Source organism: Maniola jurtina, chromosome 10 (genome assembly GCF_905333055.1).
Source record: "Maniola jurtina chromosome 10, ilManJurt1.1, whole genome shotgun sequence".
Taxonomy (NCBI): domain Eukaryota; kingdom Metazoa; phylum Arthropoda; class Insecta; order Lepidoptera; family Nymphalidae; genus Maniola; species Maniola jurtina.
Window position 1 is genome coordinate 13,462,512 of NC_060038.1, and position 23,184 is coordinate 13,485,695.

Consider the following 23,184-nt stretch of genomic DNA (forward strand, 5'->3'; position numbering starts at 1 on the left):
GGAGTCATGTAGACCAGAAGTGGAATTAAGTTGTAGCTAAACTCTTTCAGTCTTACTTATAGATATCTCAGCTAATGGTGAGAATCAGAATACTTAGTTAATAACTAGCCGAAGCTAAAGCCTCTTCCAACAAAATTTTATAGCTAACATATTTTTTTATACTAATTCACTACCCATTATTATAAATGCGAAAGTGCGTTTGTTACCCGACTGCGGCAAAGTCAAAAGGAAGGGTTATGTGATTTTAACAATCTATGTATTATGTATGTATGTATGTATGTGTGTATGTATGTTTGTATCCAGATTCTGTGTGTTTCACCGTAGCGCCTAAACTACCGGGGCCGATTTTGATGAATGAGGTGTCAATCGATTTGTCATAAAAGTCCGGATGACATAGGCTATATTTTTAGGCTCAGGGGATTTTCAAAACAGAAATCCACGCGGATGACGTCATGGGCAGTACCAATATTATGTACGATTTCTGTGAATATTGTCTTGTCTTCCAATAACCATTTTGACGTTGGTCCATATTTACCGTAGATATCAGGTGTGGAAAACTGAACACAATATACTGTTTACATTACATACAACACAGATCCCAAAGCAAACATGGCAGATTGTCTTGTACATTCTATATAACATGGTATCAAAACTATTACCTCATTCCGACTACTGATTGTAAGAATGCCAGTGGTTTATATAATCCAAAGGATTTGCCACATGGACGTTCGGTACAAAATTTTGAGTTTTTTGAAAATTTTCGAAAGTTAAATTATTTAAAATGGTCGTGTCCAAGACTGATGTAGAAGCTCAGAAGCCGAGTGAAGAAATTCCTCACGATCACTTATACAAAGTCACTGGCTTGTCTTCGACGAATTTGGAGAAGTTAGCTCAAGGTATGAATTTAATTGATTTTCTGCGATATTTCATACTTACCTTTATTTAGTTTTTGGAAATATTTGAAAAATGTTTTTACAGATAAATTAATAATTTAACTTCAGCAATAGAGTTCGATGCCCTTTTGAATTGGTTCGAACAAATGTTTTAGTATCCAAGCGTAAAGAGCATTATGTTTCTGAAATCAACCAATAAGATCGCTTCATTTCCTTCAATAAGATTTGAAAAGAGCAACCGCTGAGTTTCTTGCTGGTTCTTCTTGGTAGGAAGACGATTGCAAACCAATGGTAGTTTTAAGTGACGAGTCAAAAGCACTTGCAAAAATTATTTGAATAAAAAATCTTTCTGTTCTATGGAGAGGGATGTTTTCAAGGCTTCAACGCCATAGCTTTTGGATGCCTACATTTTCTCTGGATGGATCGCTATTTACTATTTTCAATCGTATCTTTAGCATTAAAGTATCTTTAAAAATAAAGCAAGCAATCCTGTTGTTGAATTTCACATACATTTCACGCACCATCAGGTGAAATGGCAGCCTAAGAAAAGTTACCTGTTCATCTTCAATGAATTCACTGAAATCAGCTCAAGGCAGGGACTTTATTAATAACTTTGAGGTAGTCTAATAATAATATTTAAGATGCATTTCGGATGAAGGTGAAATTCTTACCTCCAATGTCATCGGTGATCGATTTTATAATGAAAATCGCGAGAATTTCAATATTAAGACACTTACTTTGATTAATTAGTTAATTTTGCCAATGAATTAATATTATGATAGAAAAATAGGTAATATTTTGGTCCACCGTTTGAACGAACAGTTTTTTACTCACTATTATTATAATAAGTAGCTGTTTTAGTTCCTTGAGTATAGGTTTAATTTTTTTCACTATAAACAAATCTCGATTAGGCTAAGGAATTAGAAGGGTTATATTTTATAGTCCAGTCAAATTAAGAACATTTTAAGGGAAATAATTCGTGTAGTTTTAACCTTAACTCACTTGAATGTGGATGTATTTCGTTCCAACAATTCTAAAGTTTCTGAAGTTTCTGAAGTTCAGTGTCTAAACTCCAAATTCAATTGCAGAACTTCAAACTGTGATTCCATAGAGTGGACTTAGATAGATTTACTTTAGACAGCTATGAAAATTAACCAATATCTCCACTACACGGGAGCTTTGTCTTTTGGACAACATAATAAAGACCGGATATTTATAGTATACCTATTCAGAATGCCCACTATTGAATTAATTATGCACTAACATGAAACAAAGCAAAAACGTTTCAATCTGCGCCAACGCATCGAAATCATTCCAATAATAACATTATTGGGCGATCAAAACAAAATACGTCTCAAGTCAGTCTGGTTTTATCCGAAAGTCTGGATTCCAGCCAAGTAACGCCGCGGTCCTCGCGTCAGGCAGTGTCACTGAAGAGTTTATGGATCGTAACCCGCGAGTATTTGTGGAATATCACCTTCGCGGATTCAAGATTTAGAGCCTTGATAGCTCAACGGTTGAGGAGCGGACTGAATTCCGAAAGGTCGGCGGTTCAAACCCCACCCGTTGCACTATTGTCGTACCCACTCCTGGCACCAGCTTTACGCTTAATTGGAGGGGAAAGGGGAGTATTAGTCATGATTAGCATGGCTAATATTCTTTTTTTTAAAAAACCTAGACGTTTGGTTAAAGCACTATTACGATGCTTTTTTGAGGAGAATTTAGCATTTTACGACGTTTTGCGCACAGTTTGTTCTCTTAAGCCATAATCTGAACAAATTACCGGTCTACTACTGAGAACGAGTCTCCAAATGGCAGATTGGCTTTTGAGAACATTATGGAGGACATTCAGGTATGCAGGTTTCCTCACGAGGTTTTTAAAACCCCTGTTTTACACCTTTAGGGTATGAATTTTCAAAAAGCCTTTCATAGCGAATATCTGCGTCATAATCGGTATCTGCATGCCAAATTTCAGCCCGATCAGTCCAGTAGTTTGAGCTGTGCGTTGAAAGACCACTCAGTCGTCAGTCAGTCAGTCAGTCGGTCAGTCAGCTTTTTCTATTATATAAATGGCAAAAACCTTTCCTTCATCATTCTTATACGTTACAAGTTGCAAGATAATAATTTCCAGCTTAGAATATTTCCAGCTATTTTGCTTTTTTCTAGAGCCAGGGTCCGATTTCGAAGCGGCGATTGCCGCGACGGGCTATGGCTGGTTCAACGTCATCCTAATGCTTTGCTCGCTACCCGCTTTCTGGAGTTCTGTGTCTGTGACCAGTGCACCATCGTTCATCTTCACAAGAGCTCAGTGCGACTTGAAACTACGGCTTTTGGATATGGGAACTGTCAACGCCATTACTTATATGGGTAAGTCTATAGTTTCCTTTCAACGGGTTGCGAAGGTGAAGTGGCTGAAATAGGCACATAGTCCGAAAAACCGGCCAAGTGCGAGTTAGACACGCGAACCAAGGGTTTCTTACTCAGGTATTTTTTCCGATATTTTGCACGATAAATTAAAAACTATTATGCATAAAAATAAATAAAAATCTGTTTTAGAATGTACAGGTAAAGCCCTTTCATATGATACCCCAATTGGTATAGTTAATCTTACTTTGAAAATTGAGACACATTTTAATTTTTTTTTTAATGATGTAACCACAAATTCACGGTTTTCGGATTTATTTCTTTACTTGTGCTATAATACCTACCTACCTGCCAAATTTCATGATTCTAGGTCTACGGGAAGTACCCTATAAGTTCTTGACAGACACGACGGACGGACGGACAGACAGACAGACAGACAACAAAGTGAGCCTATAAGGGTTCCGTTTTTCCTTTTGAGGTACAGAACCCTAAAAGTGTACCATACCTATCCAATTTTTGCCGGTAGAGGTCGGGGTCCCAAGATATGTATTTCATAACTGTCCGTCAAACCAAAGCATTCGTGTTCATATTTTTGCTGAAGGTTTATTCAACCGCCTTTGGAATTAAATGGTCATTAGATAGAGGAAAAGATAATTAGAAAATCTATTACAGCATAATTACGCAGTAAAAATACAAATATTTAAGTTAGACGCGAGTTTGTATGGTGTAACAACACAAACACTGTGATACGCTAACAATCAGGCAAATCGGAGACTCTTTGTTTTGTTAAACCAACTTACAGCAAATTATACCAGATATAGAATAATATACCTACAGTATCACCAGATTATATTATGTTCAGGTGACATCGTCGCTAGTGGAGATTTTTTTTTTAAATCTTTTTTTTTGGGACTTTTCACGGACACGCCACGCCAGCCCCATCGTAGCCTAAATTACATTATTGTAACTTTACACAATCTAAATAACATATTGGAATGCAACAGATACAAGTGGAGAGATATAACTGCAGGAGAATTTTATATTGCCTAGAAAAAATTGAATTAAAATTCTTTCAACATACCGAAGATTCATATAGCTAATTATATTGCAATATTATTTAGCAGATACCTGGGATTTCTTCCGCGTGTATTCTGAAGTGGCGGCTGGCGCAGCTCTCGTTCCAATTTTGCCTATCTGAACAGATATGTTGGTGGCACTGTACTTCTTTCTCCTACCTTGTCTTGACGTTTTCCTAAGTTTTTTCTACTAAGTATGTTATAATTCTAATGATCATTTATTATGACTAAGCTTTTGTACCCATTGGATTTTATTTTTCTTGCATTCTGTCCAGAGTTACTTCCTATAATTCCTCCTAACTCCTTTACCGGTTGAGCCTCAATAGCTCAACCGGTAAAGGAGTGGACTGAAAGCCGAAAAGGTCGACGGTTCAAACCCCGCCCGTTGCACTATTGTCGTACCTACTCCTAGCACAAGCCTGACGCTTAGTTGGAGAGGAAAGAGGAATATTAGTCATTTAACATGGTTAATATTCTTAAAAAAAAGTGTTATCTTTTTAGGATTACGTCCCTTATATGATCACTTTGTTGTCTGTCCGTCTGTCTATCCAAATCTGTCCGTCCGTCCGTCGTGTCTGTCAAGAAAACCTATAGGGTACTTCCCGTTGACCTAAAATCATGAAAGGCAGGTAGGTAGATCTTATAGCACAAGTAAAGCAATAATACATCATTAAAAAAATTAAAATGTGTTTCAATTTTCAAAGTAAGATAACTATACCAAGTGGGCTATCATATGAAATAGGAGTTTACACCTGTACATTCTAATACAGATTTATTTTTATTTATATTCATAATAGTTTTTGAAATATCGTGCAAAATGTCGGAAAAATTACCCGGGTACGGAATCCTCGGTGCGCGAGTCTGACTCGCACTTGGCTGGTTTTTTTTTTTTTGTTGAAAAAGAAAATTTTCCTTAAAAAGCCTGCCTTATAAATATCGCTTGATTACAGGTATGATAACATCAGCAATGATTTGGGGGTTTCTGTCCGACACCCTGGGTCGGAAGTGCATTCTTGTGTGGGGGTTCTTCTGCGCCGGGCTGGTGGAGGTCGCTGCCGCTTTCAGCCAGAACTATACTATGCTGCTCATCACACGCTTCTGTAGTGGTTTCTTGTAAGTTTTAGGGTTGATTTCTTCTCACGCTCATCGTCCGCTGGAAAATGACTGGCCAGCGATGTCGAGTAACAGCGCTTAGCTATGACCGGCTGTAGGCACTATGAATACCTTTCCTCAATAATGCTGGTCAGCACTGAGAAGTTAAATGCTGGATCTCCAGCATAAACGATCAGCTTGAGAAGAAATTCTTTTCTCGGAAGAGATTTTTGTTTTAAAATATGTCGGGTCCCAGAATTTGATCCAAGAATCAGATGATGCAAGAGCTGGCGTCTACTGCCTGCCGGGCAATCTAGCGAGGCAATAGCGCCAAAGTGTCTTAGGCACCATGAAAAACTTTTGACTATCATTGGAAGGGGTGTGATGACGTGACGCGAGAGCTCAGTGATTCGTCAACTTGGACAACTATCACCCTCCCGCACCGCTCCACTACCACAGGAGCCTATTCAATTATGCCCTATACCTATAGTTTCAGCATACATAATAGCAGGTACTAACAGAAATAAGCAATTCTAACTTTCCAGATTCAACGGTCCCTTCGCAGTGCTAATCTCGTACCTAGCAGAAATGCACCGAACTGATTTGCGCGCACGTGTTCTGCTGTTAACGTGTCTGTTCTACACCTTCGCAAACACCACGCTGCCACTCCTCGCCTGGGCTATCATCACGAAGGATTTGGACTTTCAATTCTTCGACAATAGTATTGGTAAGAGATGAATGTGGTGAGGTCTTGATATAGAAGACGTTAGGAAATGTCCGTAACATCCGGCAAGAACCGATGTGTAGTTGATGTGAACTGTTTAGAGTTATAATCTTTCTATAATTTTCTACATATTTCCTTTCTGGGTTTCTATTTTTTTTCTTTTTTCAAGAGGTATAAAGGCACCTTAGAGGAAATTATGCACTTCTGACTTCTGCCTTGCTTCTTTTAATTTTCTTTTATATTGCTTAATTTTTTTATATATTTCCAGTTATCCACAGCTGGAATGTTTTCCTCCTGACCACAGCAATGGTGCCTCTCTTGACTGGCGTGGCATTCCTCTTCCTGCCAGAGAGCCCCAAGTTTCTCATGTCCAGAGGACGCAACGACGAAGCTCTGTTGGTCTTCCGATGGATTTACTCTCTAAATACCGGGAAACCACCTGAAAGTTACTCAGTAAGTTTAATATAGCTTTAAAGAATGGGTTTAAACCCATTCTTTAAATCCGATTTAAATCGGAAACCTCAAACATGAACAAACCAATACAAGCTGTTTATCAGCAAATCTTGGACTTCTGACTTTTGTACAAGACTTTTAAAAAATTATCAAAAAACTAATGAATAGGTGGGTGACCCGATATTAAGAGATTGCCTACTGCCATCCAAGAACATTTGCAGCACCAGAGGCCGCTGACCGTAGCCACATTTTGAGGTTTTTTATCCCTTGAATAATTATATATGTATTGTAGTTTTGAGAGACTACACAATTTTCAAGTGCTTGACAAATATACTTGAGTAAGAGATGGCTGAAAGCCGGATATTCAAGGAGGAAAACGTTTGATTTCTTCGACATAACGTGCAATCATATAACAGAAAATATTATACCAGTTCAAATAGCTGCCAGAAAAAAATACTCCTCACTGTAGATGATGTAGAGTCATCATTTCTTCATAATAATTTCTGTTTATTAATAATTCTGTGCAGGTAACAAAATTAGAAGAAGAAAAGACCAAACAACGCGGTCGTGGCTTGGAAGCGTTACGAGGTGGAAGAGCGCAGATGGCGCCACTATTCAAACCACCATACCTAGCTTGGCTGGTGCTCATTTGCCTCACCCATATGGGATGCATGTTTGGGTAAGATCTTGCCTAAGATCACTTCTTCCTCACGGCGAATCATTTCCCTATTCCCTTTACAATATTCCCTTTTGGCAGTTGCCTTTTTGGTCAGTCTGGAGCTCCAGATCGTGCCAATAAAAGTTATTAGGTTTCAGAAATTCTCAGTAGAAGTACAGGAAGTTGGCCAATTGCAGCAGAAACACTCCCGTGCCTCGAAACTTGATCTTACACGTGATTACACGGGCATAGAAAGTGCGCTTGCAGTGCACTAATAGTTCCTGCGTACTTGGTTGGCTGACCGCTGTGGTTGAAATTCAGTTAGGACTCAGGAAAACATTATTATTCCCTTTGGGTGAAGAGATCTCTTTTGATGATATAATTATGACGTATTTCCTTTGTACATTAAAGTTAAATAAGTTAAGGTAATCCATATAGAAACAAAATCGAATACACGTGGTTCCCATCAACGACTACAGATAGGATATCTATTACCTACCTACTCACCTTAGTTAGATTTGTGGTAATCCTTCATTCCAGGTCAAACACCATCCGCCTCTGGTACCCTCAACTCGCAGCCATGATGGGCCCCGAAGGCAACGAGACCCTGTGTTCAGCCATCGCCCCTGGCCCGGTGCCAGTTGAGGAGGTAGCCTGCACACCCATACAGACGGACATGCTGACTTACCTGCAGAGCGCTTTTGTGGGCGCGGGATCGGTGCTTTCTTATGGGATTGGAGGCGCTTTGATAAATAAGTAGGTATCTTATCACCCTCTGCGCATAGTAATTTTCATTGCTGAGGGTCATGAACCCATTCCATTAATCACATAATGTAATCTATCTTTATTTTGGGATAATAAAGTGAGCGACCAGATTCTTATGCATACGTTCGACTCAAAAAAAAGTCTGAGACTTTGATTCTTCCTCTTATGGGTTCAAATTCAGACCTTCAAAGTCGGTCACCTATCCAGTTACCGATCTGGAGCTTTTTGCTACACCAAGTAGACAACTCCAGGAACTTTGTTTCTACGAGTATGATCATTCTGATGATGCAACAGGAAGGTGGAAGGTTATAGGATAGGATGTCAGGGTTATCAAAAAGGTGGCATACTTTGTCTAAGGTTTTTACATTACGAGGCTGTACCTAAGTTAGCAGGAGACGCAAAACCTCGCCAACTTGTAAGTACCTACACAGATTATTATTTGTTCTGTGAGTACCTATCTATACTATTTGAATAATTATACAGGATAAAAACTGTTCTATTCCTTAGATGTGGGAAGAGGATTGTGGCGGGCGTGTGTGGTGTCTTCAGTGCTGCTTTCATCATGGTTCTACCATTCACGGGCACCAAAGCTTTGACACTAGTGGCAATCTTCACCACCGGTCTCGCGCTAACTTCACTCTGTTCCGCCGCGCTGTCCAGCATTGCGGTCGACCTGTTCCCCACTTCACTCCGGTAACTATATGGCTACTATGTATGAATTGGCAGGTAAGGTTTTGACTCTTGTATCTTTATAGCTTTTTCTTTCTTTTTCCCGTACTCGGTAGTGGGCCGGTTATGAGTTGATCAAAAAGCTAAGTTGAAGCACGTAGTTTTGTTACGCTTGATCAAGCAGGTTAATGCGCCCGTCAGGCAGCTTGAACCAACAAACGACACTTTCTTTATTTCTGGAACACTGAAATATAAAATCGCATTGCAATCACCCGCCAAGCACGTATATGCTTGACTCAAACATCAAGCAAACGTTGTAAACGGTCAAAATGCTTGACTCAAGCAAAAATCTACGTGCTTGACCGTCTCGCAAGCTTTAAGTAATTTTCTTATTTGTTTAATCCCCTACTTCATAGGGTAATGGCGTTGGCTACATTCCTGATGAACGGGCGACTGGGCACCATCATGGGAACTGTCATCTTCCCCGCGCTCATGGACTTCGGATGCCTGCCACCTTTTATAACAATTGCAGTAGTTTTAATTAGTAAGTTACTAACATCATAGCTTGTGAGGTCCAATGCTAAACATAGGCTTTCCCAAAGTGCGCCACCACACCCGGCCTTCACTCCTGTATCGTCCTTCCATCTTGCTAGAGGGCACCCCACACCTCTCTTACCCGTGGCCTGACCACTACTATTTTAACTTGTTGATAGTTTGGACTCTTTGGGCTGTTAGTAACCTTGGTTCTGTGGATCTGTACATTTCAAACCTTATCCTTCAGAGAAACCTAGCATTGATTGCACCCTTTGTCATGGTTAATGTTTCAACGCTATAGCACAGTATTGTATAGTATAGGATGGACGTATAAAACTTCTATACAACTTATGTTTTTTCCGTAAATTAATTTTTATTCCAAATTGTTTTTAACTTTTGGTATGAAACTAAAAGAGCGCCATCTATTAGAGTCATAGTAAACTTCTACGTAAACGTACAATTGGATTGCCGTTTTGAAAAATTATTGTTTTGTGAATTACATTCTTTTTTTTGCAAATTACTACGCCCATTTTGTGCTAGATGGCGTCAGATGATGAGCGGGTCTTCTCCGTTTGGTCGGAATGGCCAAGCGGGGGTACGGGCCTCGAGGCATGGCCTCCTTACCCGGGTGAGGCGCAGGGCAACTTTGTACCCTGGTGTCGAACTTTTAGCCGGGATTTCACCGGCTAGGGCCCGCCATCTTGGCTTATGGCCCTAGTGGACTTTTTTTGTATATCCGATGTTAGTCAGTCCGGGGCTGGTCTCCGCACGACGGCGTTGAGTTCGCTGTCGAGCGCGGAGACGGAGTCATGTCCGGTGGATCTCGCGTCGTCGTTATCGTCGTCGCTTGGGTCGGCTGCGTGCCGCGCCGGGGATGGCGATCGCAGGAGCTCACGAGGTAGTTGACGCCCGGTCGGCGGTCGAGGGATGAGTGGAGCGATGCCGTGGAGGTGTTCGTACGGTCCGTTGTCCGCGCGCGCAAACATGCGCCGCGCGAGTGTGCGGACGTACTCCTCCACGGTGGGCGTCTTGAGGTCGCGATGGATGACGTCATTCCTCACGTACCTCGGAGCTTCCACGATTAGGCGCAGGCACTTGTTTTGCTGGACCTGTAGGCGGCGTCTCTGGTACTCCGAACAGAGTGAGTACCAGGCTGGGGCCGCGTACGTCAACCTTGAGCGGACATAGGCTCCGTAGATGCGGAGCTTGGTCTTCAGTGAGAGGCTTGAGGCGAGGACCTGGCGCAGCATCGACGTAGCTGCACATGCCTGGTTGACGGCGTGGTTCACCATGGGAACCATGTGCAGGTTGGCGTCGATGTGACAACCCAAGTAGCGCACCGAAGTCTGCCACTCTATGTCCTGCCCTCGAAGACGGAGTTGACGGTAGGGTTGCCGAGCACCGAACAGGATGGCGGCCGTCTTCCCCACGTTGACGGCCATTCTCCATTTATCCAGCCACTCCGGCAGCAGGTCCAACAAACGTTGGAGTCGGTTGATAGCGACGATCTGGTGGTACGACGACGCAAGATACGCGCTGTCGTCAGCGTAAAGTGATAACAACACGTCTTCCTCCCCCTCGCGCAGATGTTCGGCGAGGGTAGGGATGTCATCCGTGTACACCGCGTATAGACACGGGGACAGGCAGCTGCCCTGCGGTACTCCTGCCCGTATCGGACGCGGCTGGGAGTCCGCGCCTTCCACGGATACTCGGAAGGACCTGCCCTCCAGGAACGATGCTACCAGCCGCACGATCGCGGGTGGTAGGTTGGTCGAGAGGAGCTTCGCCAGGAGGCCGGCATGCCACACGCGGTCGAAGGCCTTCTCGATGTCGAGGAAGACTCCGACGGTGCAGTGTCCTCTGTTCTTCTCACTGGCGATGAAGTTTAGTCCTCTCGCTAGCTGGAGCGTCGTGGAGTGGTTACTGCGAAAGCCGAACTGTTCGGCCCGCGGGCGTAAGTGCGGGGCGAGCCTCCGCAGTAATAGACGCTCAAACAGCTTAGCGATGTGCGGCAGGAGGGTGATTGGTCGATAGCTTCCTGGAAGTCGCCGGTCCTTTCCTGGTTTGGGGATGGTGATCACCTTCCCCAGCTTCCATGAGTCCGGGAAGTGGGCGGTACGGAGTATACCGTTGAAGAGTCTTGTCAGCGCGACAAGGCCTCTCCTAGGCAGCTGCTGTATTGCGGCGATCGGGATCCCGTCGTAGCCTGGCGCCTTCCGTTTGGGGAGTCGGAAGACGGCCTTCCTCAGCTCTAACGGTGAGATAAAATCATCTCCCCGGAGCGGAGGAGTCTGGGCCGACAAGAAGCCCTCTATTTGGTGTTGGATCGCCGCGTGGTGTCTATAGACAGTGTCGTCGTTGGCCGGTGGGTTGGGGGTAAATTGGCCCTCCATATACTCCGCCATGATCTCTGCGCGGTCTTTGGCGGAGTATCTTCGCCTACCCTGACTGTCTAGTAGAGGGTAGACGGGTGAGTCAGATCCGGTTAGTGTCTTGCACAGGTGGTACAACGTGGTTTCAGACTCGGCTGCCGCATCGATGGTCTTCTCCCAGTCGTCATCTTCGCGGGCGCCGAGTGCTTGTGACACTTCCTGTGCAAGGCGGTTGAGGTCACGCTTAACTCTCGGACAGCGAGTGCGCGCCCAAAGCTTGCGAAGGGCGCGCTTCTTCTCGAGCTTATCCCGGAGCGAGCTCGGTAGCAGGTCCCGTCTTCGAGCGTGAGGCCTTATAGTGGTAGCCTCGCTCTTGGCCTTTTGTATGGCTGATATGATAGCAAATGCGGCCCGGTCGACCTCAGCTGGGGTTGAGATGGGTCCCGCGAGCTCCAGCTCCGACAGCGCGATTGCGTACTTCTCCCAGTTCGTTTTTGTACTGGGAGGCCGCGGGATAGTGAAGTCGCGCTGGAGGTTTAGCGTGACCAGTATGGGCAGGTGTTCAGTGTTGAGGTCGTACAGAGGCTCAACACTGATAGGATGGTCAAGTCGGTGATGCAGTACGATGTCCAACACATCTGGCTGGTAGAGGTGGCTTGTCGGTATATTGGTCGGCGCGCCCGGCCCCAATACACCGTAATTGTGGCACTCGCTGTCCTCGAGTAGCATCCTTCCGGCCGCGGAGTTGACACGCGAGCCCCAGGCTTGGTGCTTCGCGTTTAAGTCCCCCACGACTAGTGTAGGAACCTGCGACTCGAGGAGGGTGTGGACATCCGTACTGCAGAAAGTCTCGTTCGGTGGTCGGTAGGCGGCATAGATCTTGAGCTCCTTTTCGCCAGCTTGAACACGCACTCCCTGTGTGCGCAGAGATCTGTAAGGTGCGTGTTCTAGTTCTTCGTGTACTAGGTCCCTCCGCACCAGAGCTGCAGTTCCTCTGTATGCGAAACCCCGGGGAGAGATCTCGTCGCGCCGGTACACGAAGAAATTCGGTATTCGGAGCTCCACATTATCCGCGAGTTTCGTTTCGCCCAGGAGGATAACGTGTACATCCTGCGACTGGGCGAGTGTTGTAAGCTCGCGAATGTGCCCTCTGATGCCGCCTGGGTTCCAATATAAAATCCTTAATAGGAATGGAGTCGAGCGAGTACAGCCATTCCTGCTGTTATTGCCGGAATGACGCCTTGCCCCTGCAGATAGGCTGTTAGCCCGGTCATGAGCGCCTCCACTACAACCCGGACTATGGCCAGGAAGTCCGGGTTGGTCTGCACTTCCCCCTGGTTTCGTTGCGCAGCAGAGGGGGTATCAAACGGAGCTTGAGCGGGCTGACGTGCCGAGTGCTTGGCGGTGGTTGGTTGAGTAGCTAACTGTGTGTGTCCTGGAGCAGTGCATTGAGCATGTATTTGCTCCAAAATTTCCACAGGTCTCTCGTCCCGGGCATAGGCTGGAGTTGATGCTTTAGCAGGCTCTCGCGTTGTGACCTGGGTAGGCATTTGGGGAGCTTCTTGCGTAGGCTGGCGGACAGCAGCTGCGTCTTGCCTTGTTTGCCTCGGTTGAGGTGTTGAAGCTGCCGCTGGTGAGGCGCGACGCGGGCGAGGTGCACGATTTCTTCGCCTCTTTTTACCGCGCAGGGGTTTACCACGTTCAGTTGGTGGGTTTGCAGTTGCCGCTAGGGTGGGCGCGGCGTTGGCAGCTGACGCCGCGACGTAGACTGGTGGTGCAGTGGTAGTTGGCGGTGCGACAGCAGGTGCGGCGGTAGGTGCTGGGGCTGTTGTGGTCCTCTGCTGTTGTTGGTGGCGCTTAATGGGAGCGCGCGGTGGGGCGGGAGGAACGATGATGCCTCTTCTCCTTGCCTCCCTCTTAAAGAACGCGCACCGGCGGTCATTCGCAGCGTGATTTTGGCTACAGTTTGCACAAGTGGGCGCTTCCTCCCGGGACCTGTGGCAGTCCCGGACGGGGTGTTCACCCGCACATCGAACGCAACGGAAGGGTCTGTGGCAGTTTGCTGAATTGTGGCCAAAGACTTGGCAACGGTGGCATTGTGGTGGCTTGCTCCCACCTCGCCAGGCTTCCACCGTCACTTGAGGCATATATAGGAGCTCCGTGATGGCGTAAAGATCTCGGAGCTCATCCTGCGTCATATGTGCTAGCCGCACGTAATACGTGCAGCCGTGTTTGCCACGCGGAGGTGGGATGGCTCGCGCGGCTTCGGCTGGAAAGCCTAATGCGCGAAGTGCCGCGACAACCTCGTCGGTGGGTGTTTCCAGTGGAAGTCCTCGAATAGCCACCTTTGATGGTATTTCTGTGGCCGGGCTGTAGCAGTACCAAGAAATGCTACTGTCTTGGTTAGTTATCAGGGTTAGGTAGCGCTGTACTGTTCGGAACTCTTCGGCGGATTTCGGTAAAAACCGCACACCACGTCCTAGCGGTTTTGCATTAGGTGCATGTCCTAGCATCTCGCCCAGGGCCTTGAAGTGCTTTGTCCAGTTTGGAAGGCATTCAACAACCAAGGGCGGGTAGGCGGACCGCGGCGTTGGTTGCGTTGGCTCGGTGGCGGCGGCTGGTTCAGCGGGCGGTGGCGAATGGTGCGGTGCGGCCGGTGGCGGCGAGTGGCGCGGTGCGGCTGGGGCCGCGGCGGCCGCAGCATATGACGTACTGGGCTGAGGAGATGTCGGCTCGGACACTTCCATATGGGTGTGGCTAGTCGGTGTTGCGAGTGCCATGTAGCTAGTCGAATCTTTCGGCCAGCTAGCAGACTCTAGATGGGCCATCGACTGAGCAGAGTGCGAACGGGACATCTGCGCTATCGTTTCCTCAGAATGCGCGCGGGCCGGTTCTGGGTATGAAGTACGATGCGTGGAGGTATAGGCATCCGCCTCGTGTCCCGCGTGAAGGCTCGCCTCCAGCGGTGGGCCACTTGCAGGGTGAGGCGGTGAGGGGCATCTCACTGGGTTTGGTGACCCATTAGGTGCGTCATCTTCGGGTGGTGGCGGGAGCGGTAGGCAGGCGAAAGCATGGCTCAGTTTAACTCGTTTGTCCTCCTGTTCGTCGGATGCACTGGAGGACGAGGTATCTGGCCTGGGACGCTTAACCAACTCAGCGCCAGATGTAGGTATTACGACATCGCGTTCTTCATTAGAACGTTCTGGCGATGACGATGACGAAGAAGCAATGCGTTCAGTTATTCTTTTGGGTGCTGCAGCGTACGTTTTTAGCTGCTGTGAAGATGATGGTAGCAAGGACAATGGGTGTGTATCATCTTGGGCGGAGGTCGCAGGCTTGGAGCGCTTGGCAGCTTCTGCGCCTAATGTAGGCTCAGCTACATTGGCTGCGAAGGCAACTACGATTTCCGTGCTGACCTCTTTAGGTTCTTCAGCTTGTACTGTGCTACAGAGAGGAGAATCTGTAGGTAGCAGTGTGACGGCCTGCTGGTCAGCGATGTTACGTTGACTGATCGCCCGTGGGATACCAGTGCGGGCTATCCTCCTCTTGCTCCGTCGGTCTTGCGGTGGGGAATTCCCACGCTCAGACATGCTGTAGCACACAGGAGGTTTGATCGTCGGTCAGGTGTATTGTAATGGGCGTGTAGTAAAAAGTGCTACCCTGGGTGTAGGTGCGGTATGCTACTCTCTCGGCGCGTGCAACCCTAGCCAGGTGGGACCCAGGTGGGAGGCCTAGCACGAGGCGCCCGCGAGCGAGAGTAACAAAAGAAAGAAACCGCACCCACAGGTAATGGTAGGGCAAAGGCAACTTTTAATATGATTCTGCAAAGTTTTTATAATTAAAAACGTGCAGAAATTCCGCGCGTCACGTTGCTGGCAGGTAGGTTTGCTCACACGCAAAGCGCCCGGGCGCTTCCTCAAGCCGCGGCGGTCGCGCCGAGCGAGTACAACAAACAACGGGCGAGGCGCGGGGAGCGGGGGGAACGTAAACCGGCACAGAGACGCGATATCGACTCGACACGTCCGCTCGGGTGTGCGGCCGCGGAGTTATTGGCGTCAGTAATTTCTAGCATATTAATACACTAATATTCCGATAGATGGCACTGCTATCAAAAACAAAGGTTATTTTAAGGATTTAAAAAAAAGGTTATTTTAAATCTTACTTTTAAACACAACTTTTTTTCTTTTTCAGTATGCGGGCTGGCCTGCTTCTTTTTACCAAATACTACACTGAAAAAATTGGAGTGAATCCATAACTAAAGCTGCCTGTCAACTGACCGACACTAAAAGCTGATACTTACCCAATTTATATTTTATTTTCTTAAGTTTCTAAGTCTGTATTGTAGGGACCAAGCAAAATTATAACCTTAAGTTTAAAATGCGTTAAAGTAAGTTTTTTAATAAGGGGTTTTTTAGGGTTTTTAGTCAGAGGACTTGATCGGTGTTGGCGTTTGCTGGCACGCGTGTTCTTCCTTTTTGGGAGTGTTTTTTGTTAAAAGTGGTGAGTTTTGTGTTTTACTGGTGTTTTGGGGGTGGAACTGACTGGGAAGCGCTCTAAAGGGGCGCCACACGACTACAGACGAAGTCCATACTTATAGTTTCCCTAACTTGTAAATAACTACAAACTTGACACTGGCTAATCTTTGTAAAGCCAGACGAGAGAGGAAAAAAAAGGAGTCAAAGAAAACAAGTGAATTAAAAATATTCTTTTTCTTTATTATAATTTATCATACCCTAATCTCATTCATCTCAGTCAGACTCACAACTTAACAATAAATCGGCGAAACGTGGACTATGGTTGCTATTTACAGTAATTTTACGTTTAACTCTGAGACACATTTTAACAACGTACTTTTTTATTTATAAAACATGCCAATTTTAAGGATAGCCCCCATAACATTATTATCAAAAATTGTCTGTTAGAAAAAATTCTGACGAGCGCTAGAATGCAGTCACTACCTTTACGCTTCGATGGTTTTCTGACAGACAGTTCCCGATAATGTGGCCAACATATTGGAAAACTGGAAAAAAAGAATCCAACTATATCAACATTACCTTTATGAAAAATTAATTTGCGTTTTGCACACTGAAGTAAAGAACTTACATTATTGCTTTTGGTTATTGTTTTTAATTTCTAGATGTTCAGTTATTTCCAAAACAAGTGTAATGTTTTCGTACGTTATTAAAACGGGCCGCAGTTTTTAATTAAGGCGCTACGTCAGTCTAATGTGATGACTAAACAGCGATTTGCGTTGCGATAAATAAATTATATGTACTTTTGTGTTACCTACTTAATTAATTAACATATTCTGTGACGGATCATGCTCGGTTAGGCACTTGTGCTTCGTAAATAGAAATTCCAAATTATGTGAATTTTTTAGACATTCTTCACTGGTTAGGCATTGAACTGGTTTTTTTTGAATAGACTAAATATCTGCCGACGTTTGATAAAAAAACTCAAGTGCAAAAACTAATATTTTGAGTTATCACCAAAAAACGTCGATTTTTTCAAAAAGTAATGTTTCCAATGAGGTCGGTGAAAAAATTCTACATAGGAGTTAGGACCAAATCATAAAAAAAAACTGACTAAAAACTTTGGTCCTAGGTAGCATTCTTATTAAAAACATTAGTTTTTGAAAATCCCACGTTTTTGGGCGATAACGCCAAAAGTATTTTTGCACTTAACGGTTTTTAGTTAAGGATCGCAAAAATTAATTAGACGACAAAGATGTTGAGAAAAAATTAGAAGTCAAATTATCCTCATATTTGGAAATTTCTATTTGACTCTATAATATGTACACAACCTGTGATTATTCCAATCACAGTTTACAGCTTGCATTTTACTATACATTATCGAAAAAAAATTATTTCATTTATAATTTTCAATATTTTTTGATGAAATAACAGTAACAAATTAAAAAGTATGATTCAGTATTTGCAAATTAAAAATTAAACAATATATAATTTATACAATATCGTTATACAATAAACTCACAGACTGGCCTTATTCACCAAAACACCCAAAGACAAAGCAAGATTGATTTAGAGACTAGATTGAAATATCTTATTGTCAACTCTCGCTACTTTGTCAAAGCTATACACTCTTAAATTCGAGCTTTAATAATAAAAACATAATTTGTATAATATAATAATTATTATTGTATATTCCTTACTCGTATAATTCAGTGAAATTGACTGATATACCCTATTTTGGATTATATTCATAATATTATATTATTTGAATACAACGCAAGGCACAAAGTTTTACGTGTTTTATACAGGTGACCGAAAAAACATGGATCAAACGAAAAAAAAATTAAGGGCATTTTAATTCATTTGAATTTTATCAATATTATCCAAACATTAGATGAATGTCCAACCTACGCTTTACATTATTTTCTAGGACTTTCTAGTTATAACATCAAAATCAATCATTAGCTGTCGATTTTTTTAACAGACATCAGCTATGGCAACCTTAAAAAAATTATTTGACATTTTCTACATAATCTAGATATCTACATTTTGTAAAAAATGCCAAATAATTGCAAAGTCTAGATAAGTCTGCAGTTTGCAAAAAACGCCAAATATTTTTTTTTCGTTGCCATGATAGATGTCTGTTAGAAAAATTCGTACAACTACATAATAATATCAAATAAATCGCAATCGATTTTGATGTTACAACATTTTTCACCAGGACTTACAATCCTTATCAAATTTAATCATTTGATCCATATACCCGGTCACCCAGTAGATTTACGCTATTATCATAATCTTTAACTCGATTGCACTATTTTTCATACGCATCCAATAAATTGCAGATCTTTATAAACACACACTAGGTAATCTATCTACATATCTCGGTGTTGCTCCCATCGAATTTGAGATTTAAATCGTCACCACCTCTAAATGAAACCGGTTAAAATGCTTATCGCACAGCCTTAAACGCGTCAATGAAACCACTCGATACGATTTGCGTACAACTATACTTCGTCCAATTATACTTTAGCAAGTATAATACTACTTAATTCGTACAATTATACTTTAGTAAGTATAATAATACTTAGTAGTATTTGACAGATTGGTTAACAGCCGAATATTCAAACGTCACTAATTAAAAGAGTCTTAAATATTAAGTTGAGGGTTTTTTGACCTTTTTCCTACAAAGTCAAAAAACGGTTACTTAATATTTAAAAAGCTTTTAAGCAGCTCTCAGTATTTGACCAGTAGTGTACTTTGGCTCGCATCATAAAAGTTTCACACAAGTACTACACTTTTCTCTCCAGAAATATGGATCTTGATAAGCGTGCAAACGACAAATGAAAAAATCTAGTACAATGAACGAAGCATATTTTTCGTACAAGAAAAAACTAAAACTTAACTTAGTCTTAAATAAATTATGTGCTAAGGTAAGGCATATTTTATAATTATAAATTAATTACAAATATCTATAGTACATATAAACTTTTATATACTTACACAGTCTCGCGTTCTATACATGTTTTTTTTTACATTTAAAACTGTACACTTTAATTGTAATGGTACATCCTGGGAGGATGAAACACATATTTTCTACTCAACAAAACTTAATGATCAAGCAAACAGTAAGTTCAACTCATTTTTTGAATTTCATCTTCATGAAATCCAAAAATTGAATTTCATCAATTTCAAGAAGATGAAATTTAAATATTTTACGAAATTTATGGAATTGTAATTTAGTTTTTAACTGTTCTTTAATTCATATAAAAAAAAATATGAAGTAGAAAATGCGTTTCATCTTAGTGCTTAAAAAAATTTACATTGAAACATAGGGCGACAATTTGGACGTTTTATTTCATTGTAAATCTTTTCTAAGCGAATGAAATTATTCATGAAAATATTATTATTGGAGAATCAGTACTCCACATCAAAATTGGCTGTTCCAATCTGAGCGAGCATTTGAAAAATAAATCAGCAATAATTAAGTTTTTCTTTTCTAGAAGATTAGCTTGAACAAATCTTATTTTAATTCTCCAATCACTTTAGCTAAAACCACGATCATAAACACTTGATTTCAATATACATAAATAAATTTCCAATTTATAATATTTACAACAACAATTTTTTATATTATTAAATAAATATAACCGATTATACAGGTTTGGTCTTATGATTTGATAACAATTAGTCATTATTATTATACCATGTTCTGTCACCGCTGTGGATTTTAGATTTAAATAACTAAATACTTAATTATTAAAAAAAAAAAAAGCTATTTCATTTTTGTGTAATCTAGTTTTTTATCTAAATCAATATTCAAATGAAACTCAATGTCCCTTAGTAGGGTATTTATAATTTTTTAAGTGCTAAATATTATTTTTCCACCTATTTCAACAATGTTTTTGAATTGCAATATTTCACGAAATTTAGAAAAATAAGAAAATTCAATTCTCCGAAAAAATATTACTCAACATAAGGTACCGAAAGTTTACCCTTGTATCTCCAAATAAAGTATTTAATTATTTAAAAATCGAAGAACCACAGATGTGACATACAATTTATTCACGAGATTATTAACAAAAAGTCATAGAATAAAAACAACCACCACAGACAACTGTGGTTACTATACAGTCCGCTACAGTTAGTGACATGAAAAACATGATCATCACCATAAAATGCCAACGAAAAAAATTCTATAAAGGTTTGCCTGCACTGCAAAACATTGCCGCGCGATTTTTTTGCATCCTTATTGAAAAACCGTCCGGGCGTATTAAGAAATGAAAAAAAAAATTATTTTTTTTTCCCTTTTGAAAAATCGCACGAAAGTATTTCGCTTTGCGTTCAAACCTTTTTAACACATTTCTCCTGTCACTATTTGTGTAAAACAACGTCCAATAACATAAGTAGAATCGAGGTCCATTTACATAAAAAAGTTTGTTCCAAAATCACTTTGGTCCGTTTCCACCATTTTATTTTTATTTTTCCACTATCACAAGCCCGCACTGTTTTTTTTTTAAATCAAAATAATAGTCTTAGCGTCAGCTTGGAGGTGCTAGAAGGACTTCGAGCCAACAGGGGCAGGCTGTAACGTCCCGCCTCGAGTACTTAGGGCCCCAGCCCTTCGCGAACGATATCCTCACAGACCGAGGGTCCACTGGCCCCACGTGGGGCAACGACACAGCTGGAGGAGGAGACGAAGGGTCGAAGATGCACAGACAGTGGCCCGGAGCGACCCTCCACACTAGAAGGGCCTTCGCTGCAGCCGCGTCCAACGCCGGCGAGCTGACGAACACTGGTTCTTGGCTTCTGTTGTAAAGCCAGACTCCGTCAGATTCAAGGGACAGGGTGACACCTAGGCCGATTTTCGCTCGAGTTTTTCGCACCTGGAACGATAGAGACAAATTGGTTAATGATAAACACTACAATTACTACGAAGTACCAAGTAAACCTACTAGACTAGCACCGGAGATTAGATCTCACACCCCTTTTTGTAATGTTTACAGTATCTTTAAGACGTTGGAGCCTTCTTTTAGGAGTAGGTGAACTACTTCTGTTTCAGAAGACACCGCTCTTCCATAGCAATATTAAATATATGAAAGGATAAACTGACTGACTGACTGATCTATCAACGCACAGCTCAAACTACTGGACGGATCGGGATGAAAGGCATGCAGATAGCTATTATGACGTAGACATCCTCTAAGAAAGGATTTTTGAATAAACAACCTCTAAGGGGGTAAAATAGAGATATTAAAGTAGACGAAGTCGCGGGCTCAAGCTAGTAGATATACTTATAGGCAGTTTATTAGTAAATGATTAGCCTATAGCTCGTGTAGGTATGTAGCTATCTAAAGTTATCGGCGGGGTTATCTGTATGCCGATTGCCGCATGCGAGCCGCTAAATCAATTTACATACGATGCAACGCACTATGTTCCTACTGCTCGATTCGAAGCGGTTCATTTATTTTGGACTATACATTCAATACTATAATATCCAATACTATAATCCAATATATAATAATATATTGGATTGAGCGTTCAACTCTCCAGTTCGATTAAATCGTTGGTACTGAGGTAGAGACGTCTTGAAAGCTTGGAAATAATTTCATTTTACCATAATATTTCGTTTCTCCGAGATGCTCTCTTTGTTAGAATTTAGAATATCTGGCAATACAATTACTTATGGCAATTGGCACAATTGCTTGAAGATTTGAAAAGAGTAAGCGCCGAGTTTCTTGCTGGTTTCTACCTACCATACCAAACCAGAGGTAGATTCATTTGACGAAAGAAATTATTCCGAACCAGTGGTAGATTCATTTGACGATTCGAAAGAAATTAATATACATACTCTTTCCATTCTATGTAAGTCCGCAAAGTAGGTAATCATATCTCAACTCTCGACAATTAGTGCAGAACCTCTGATATGCAAGAACACCGTTCAAAGTTATATGAACCGGCCGATTGATAATGTAGATTGTACTTTGTGCAAATATCGCCGTCATGTTGGTACTCACGTAGGCCAGCGGAGGTTGGTTGATGCGATTCGAAGCACGTACAGCGAATTTACGAATTTGGCACCAAGGATGGCGCTTCGCTAACGGCCATCTTTCGGTGAATAGCGGTTCAATATTGATGCTTCGAATTACTATAGTATTTTTAAACCAACTCAGTTTATTTCATGACTTCTCATCCCTTACCCTTCTCTGGCCCAATACTGAGTAAAGGTCTTCTCTAAGAATAAGAAGAGTTTGAACATAGTCTACCAGGCTCAATAGCTCAGGTATCAATAGCTCAACCGGTAAAGGAGTGGACTGAAAACCGAAAGGTCGACGGTTCAAACCCCGCCCGTTGCACTATTGTCGTACCTACTCCTAGCACAAGCCTGACGCTTAGTTGGAGAGGAAAAGGGAATATTAGTCATTTAACATGGCTAATATTCTTTTTTTTTTTTAAATAAAAGGCTGACCAAGTGTGAATTGGTAGACCTCATACTTTTGAGAACATTATGAAAAAACTCTCAGGTATGTATAGTCCATGATAGTTTGAGATGGCAATCGGGGTATGAGGCGGTGGGACGCCCCGCAAACCTGTACGTCACCCGCGCTCACCCGTATCGGGTTAGCGCCCCTCCCTGATTGCGCCTGTCCCCGATTTCAACCTGTCGTGTACTGTAGGTTTCCTCACGATTGTTCCCTGTGGACTTCTGCAAAGGAACACCTGCTTCTACCCAACATCTCCCGTGTAGTTGGCCAGTTTCCGTTGAGAATGGCTGCTGCGGCTGGTTTCTGAAGAACATGAATGCTTCTCACCTGTTCAACTTGCGGTTCCTTGGTGTCGAGCGCATCGAGGCATAGACCGTGCCTCCCGGCGCCCGTGCCACCCCCGCCCCCGAAGACGTCCACCGCCCTCACGCGGACACTGAACTGGCGACCCACGCGTTGCGTCAGCTCCCAGTACGCTAGCCTGCACCACTCCGTCTCCCAGCTCTGTCGCTCTGTAACAAGGAAAGATCGCTACAGCCATTGTGCATACATTCGGCAAGGTAAGCTTAGCTGAAGTGGCAATGGGCAGGGCACATAGACCGATATACGTTGGGGTCATGGCAACCT

The 23,184-nt window shown here is 42.9% G+C and overlaps 2 protein-coding genes across 3 annotated transcripts in view; one reads left to right on the top strand and one right to left on the bottom strand.

Moving 5' to 3' along the window:
* Positions 1-648: 648 nt before the first annotated feature.
* On the top strand, positions 649-16,076 carry LOC123868633 (synaptic vesicle glycoprotein 2B-like). Its single transcript, XM_045911164.1, has 10 exons — positions 649-896; positions 3,060-3,260; positions 5,284-5,446; positions 5,971-6,152; positions 6,418-6,602; positions 7,130-7,281; positions 7,801-8,016; positions 8,533-8,718; positions 9,111-9,238; positions 15,792-16,076. Exons 1-10 carry the CDS (start codon positions 782-784, stop codon positions 15,845-15,847), a joined length of 1,584 nt encoding a protein of 527 aa, XP_045767120.1. The 5' UTR covers positions 649-781; the 3' UTR covers positions 15,848-16,076.
* Positions 16,077-16,294: 218 nt separating this feature from the next.
* Positions 16,295-23,184, bottom strand: part of LOC123868634 (mothers against decapentaplegic homolog 6) — a 48,737-nt gene continuing 41,847 nt past the window's right edge. Inside the window, exons 4-6 of one of the 2 annotated variants that reach the window (XR_006796692.1) lie at positions 22,885-23,069; positions 18,869-20,958; positions 16,295-18,805 (exon numbers count right to left, since the gene is read on the bottom strand). Coding sequence is in view for 1 of the 2 variants with exons in the window: in XM_045911165.1 (XP_045767121.1) it covers positions 20,614-20,958; positions 22,885-23,069 (530 nt within the window). In the remaining variant the exon portion in view is untranslated. Of the gene's footprint in view, positions 20,959-22,884; positions 23,070-23,184 lie in introns of both variants that reach the window. The other variant, XM_045911165.1, reaches the window with a different exon arrangement.

What these genes read in the sequence shown, in the direction of transcription:
- LOC123868633 (XM_045911164.1), top strand. Translation starts at nt 782, where the DNA reads ATGGTCGTGTCCAAGACTGATGTAGAAGCTCAGAAGCCGAGTGAAGAA. An exon ending in CAACGCCATTACTTATATGG is followed by an intron (nt 3,261 to 5,283) that starts GTAAGTCTATAG and finishes GCTTGATTACAG; the next exon opens with GTATGATAACATCAGCAATG. An exon ending in CTGTTCCCCACTTCACTCCG is followed by an intron (nt 8,719 to 9,110) that starts GTAACTATATGG and finishes CCTACTTCATAG; the next exon opens with GGTAATGGCGTTGGCTACAT.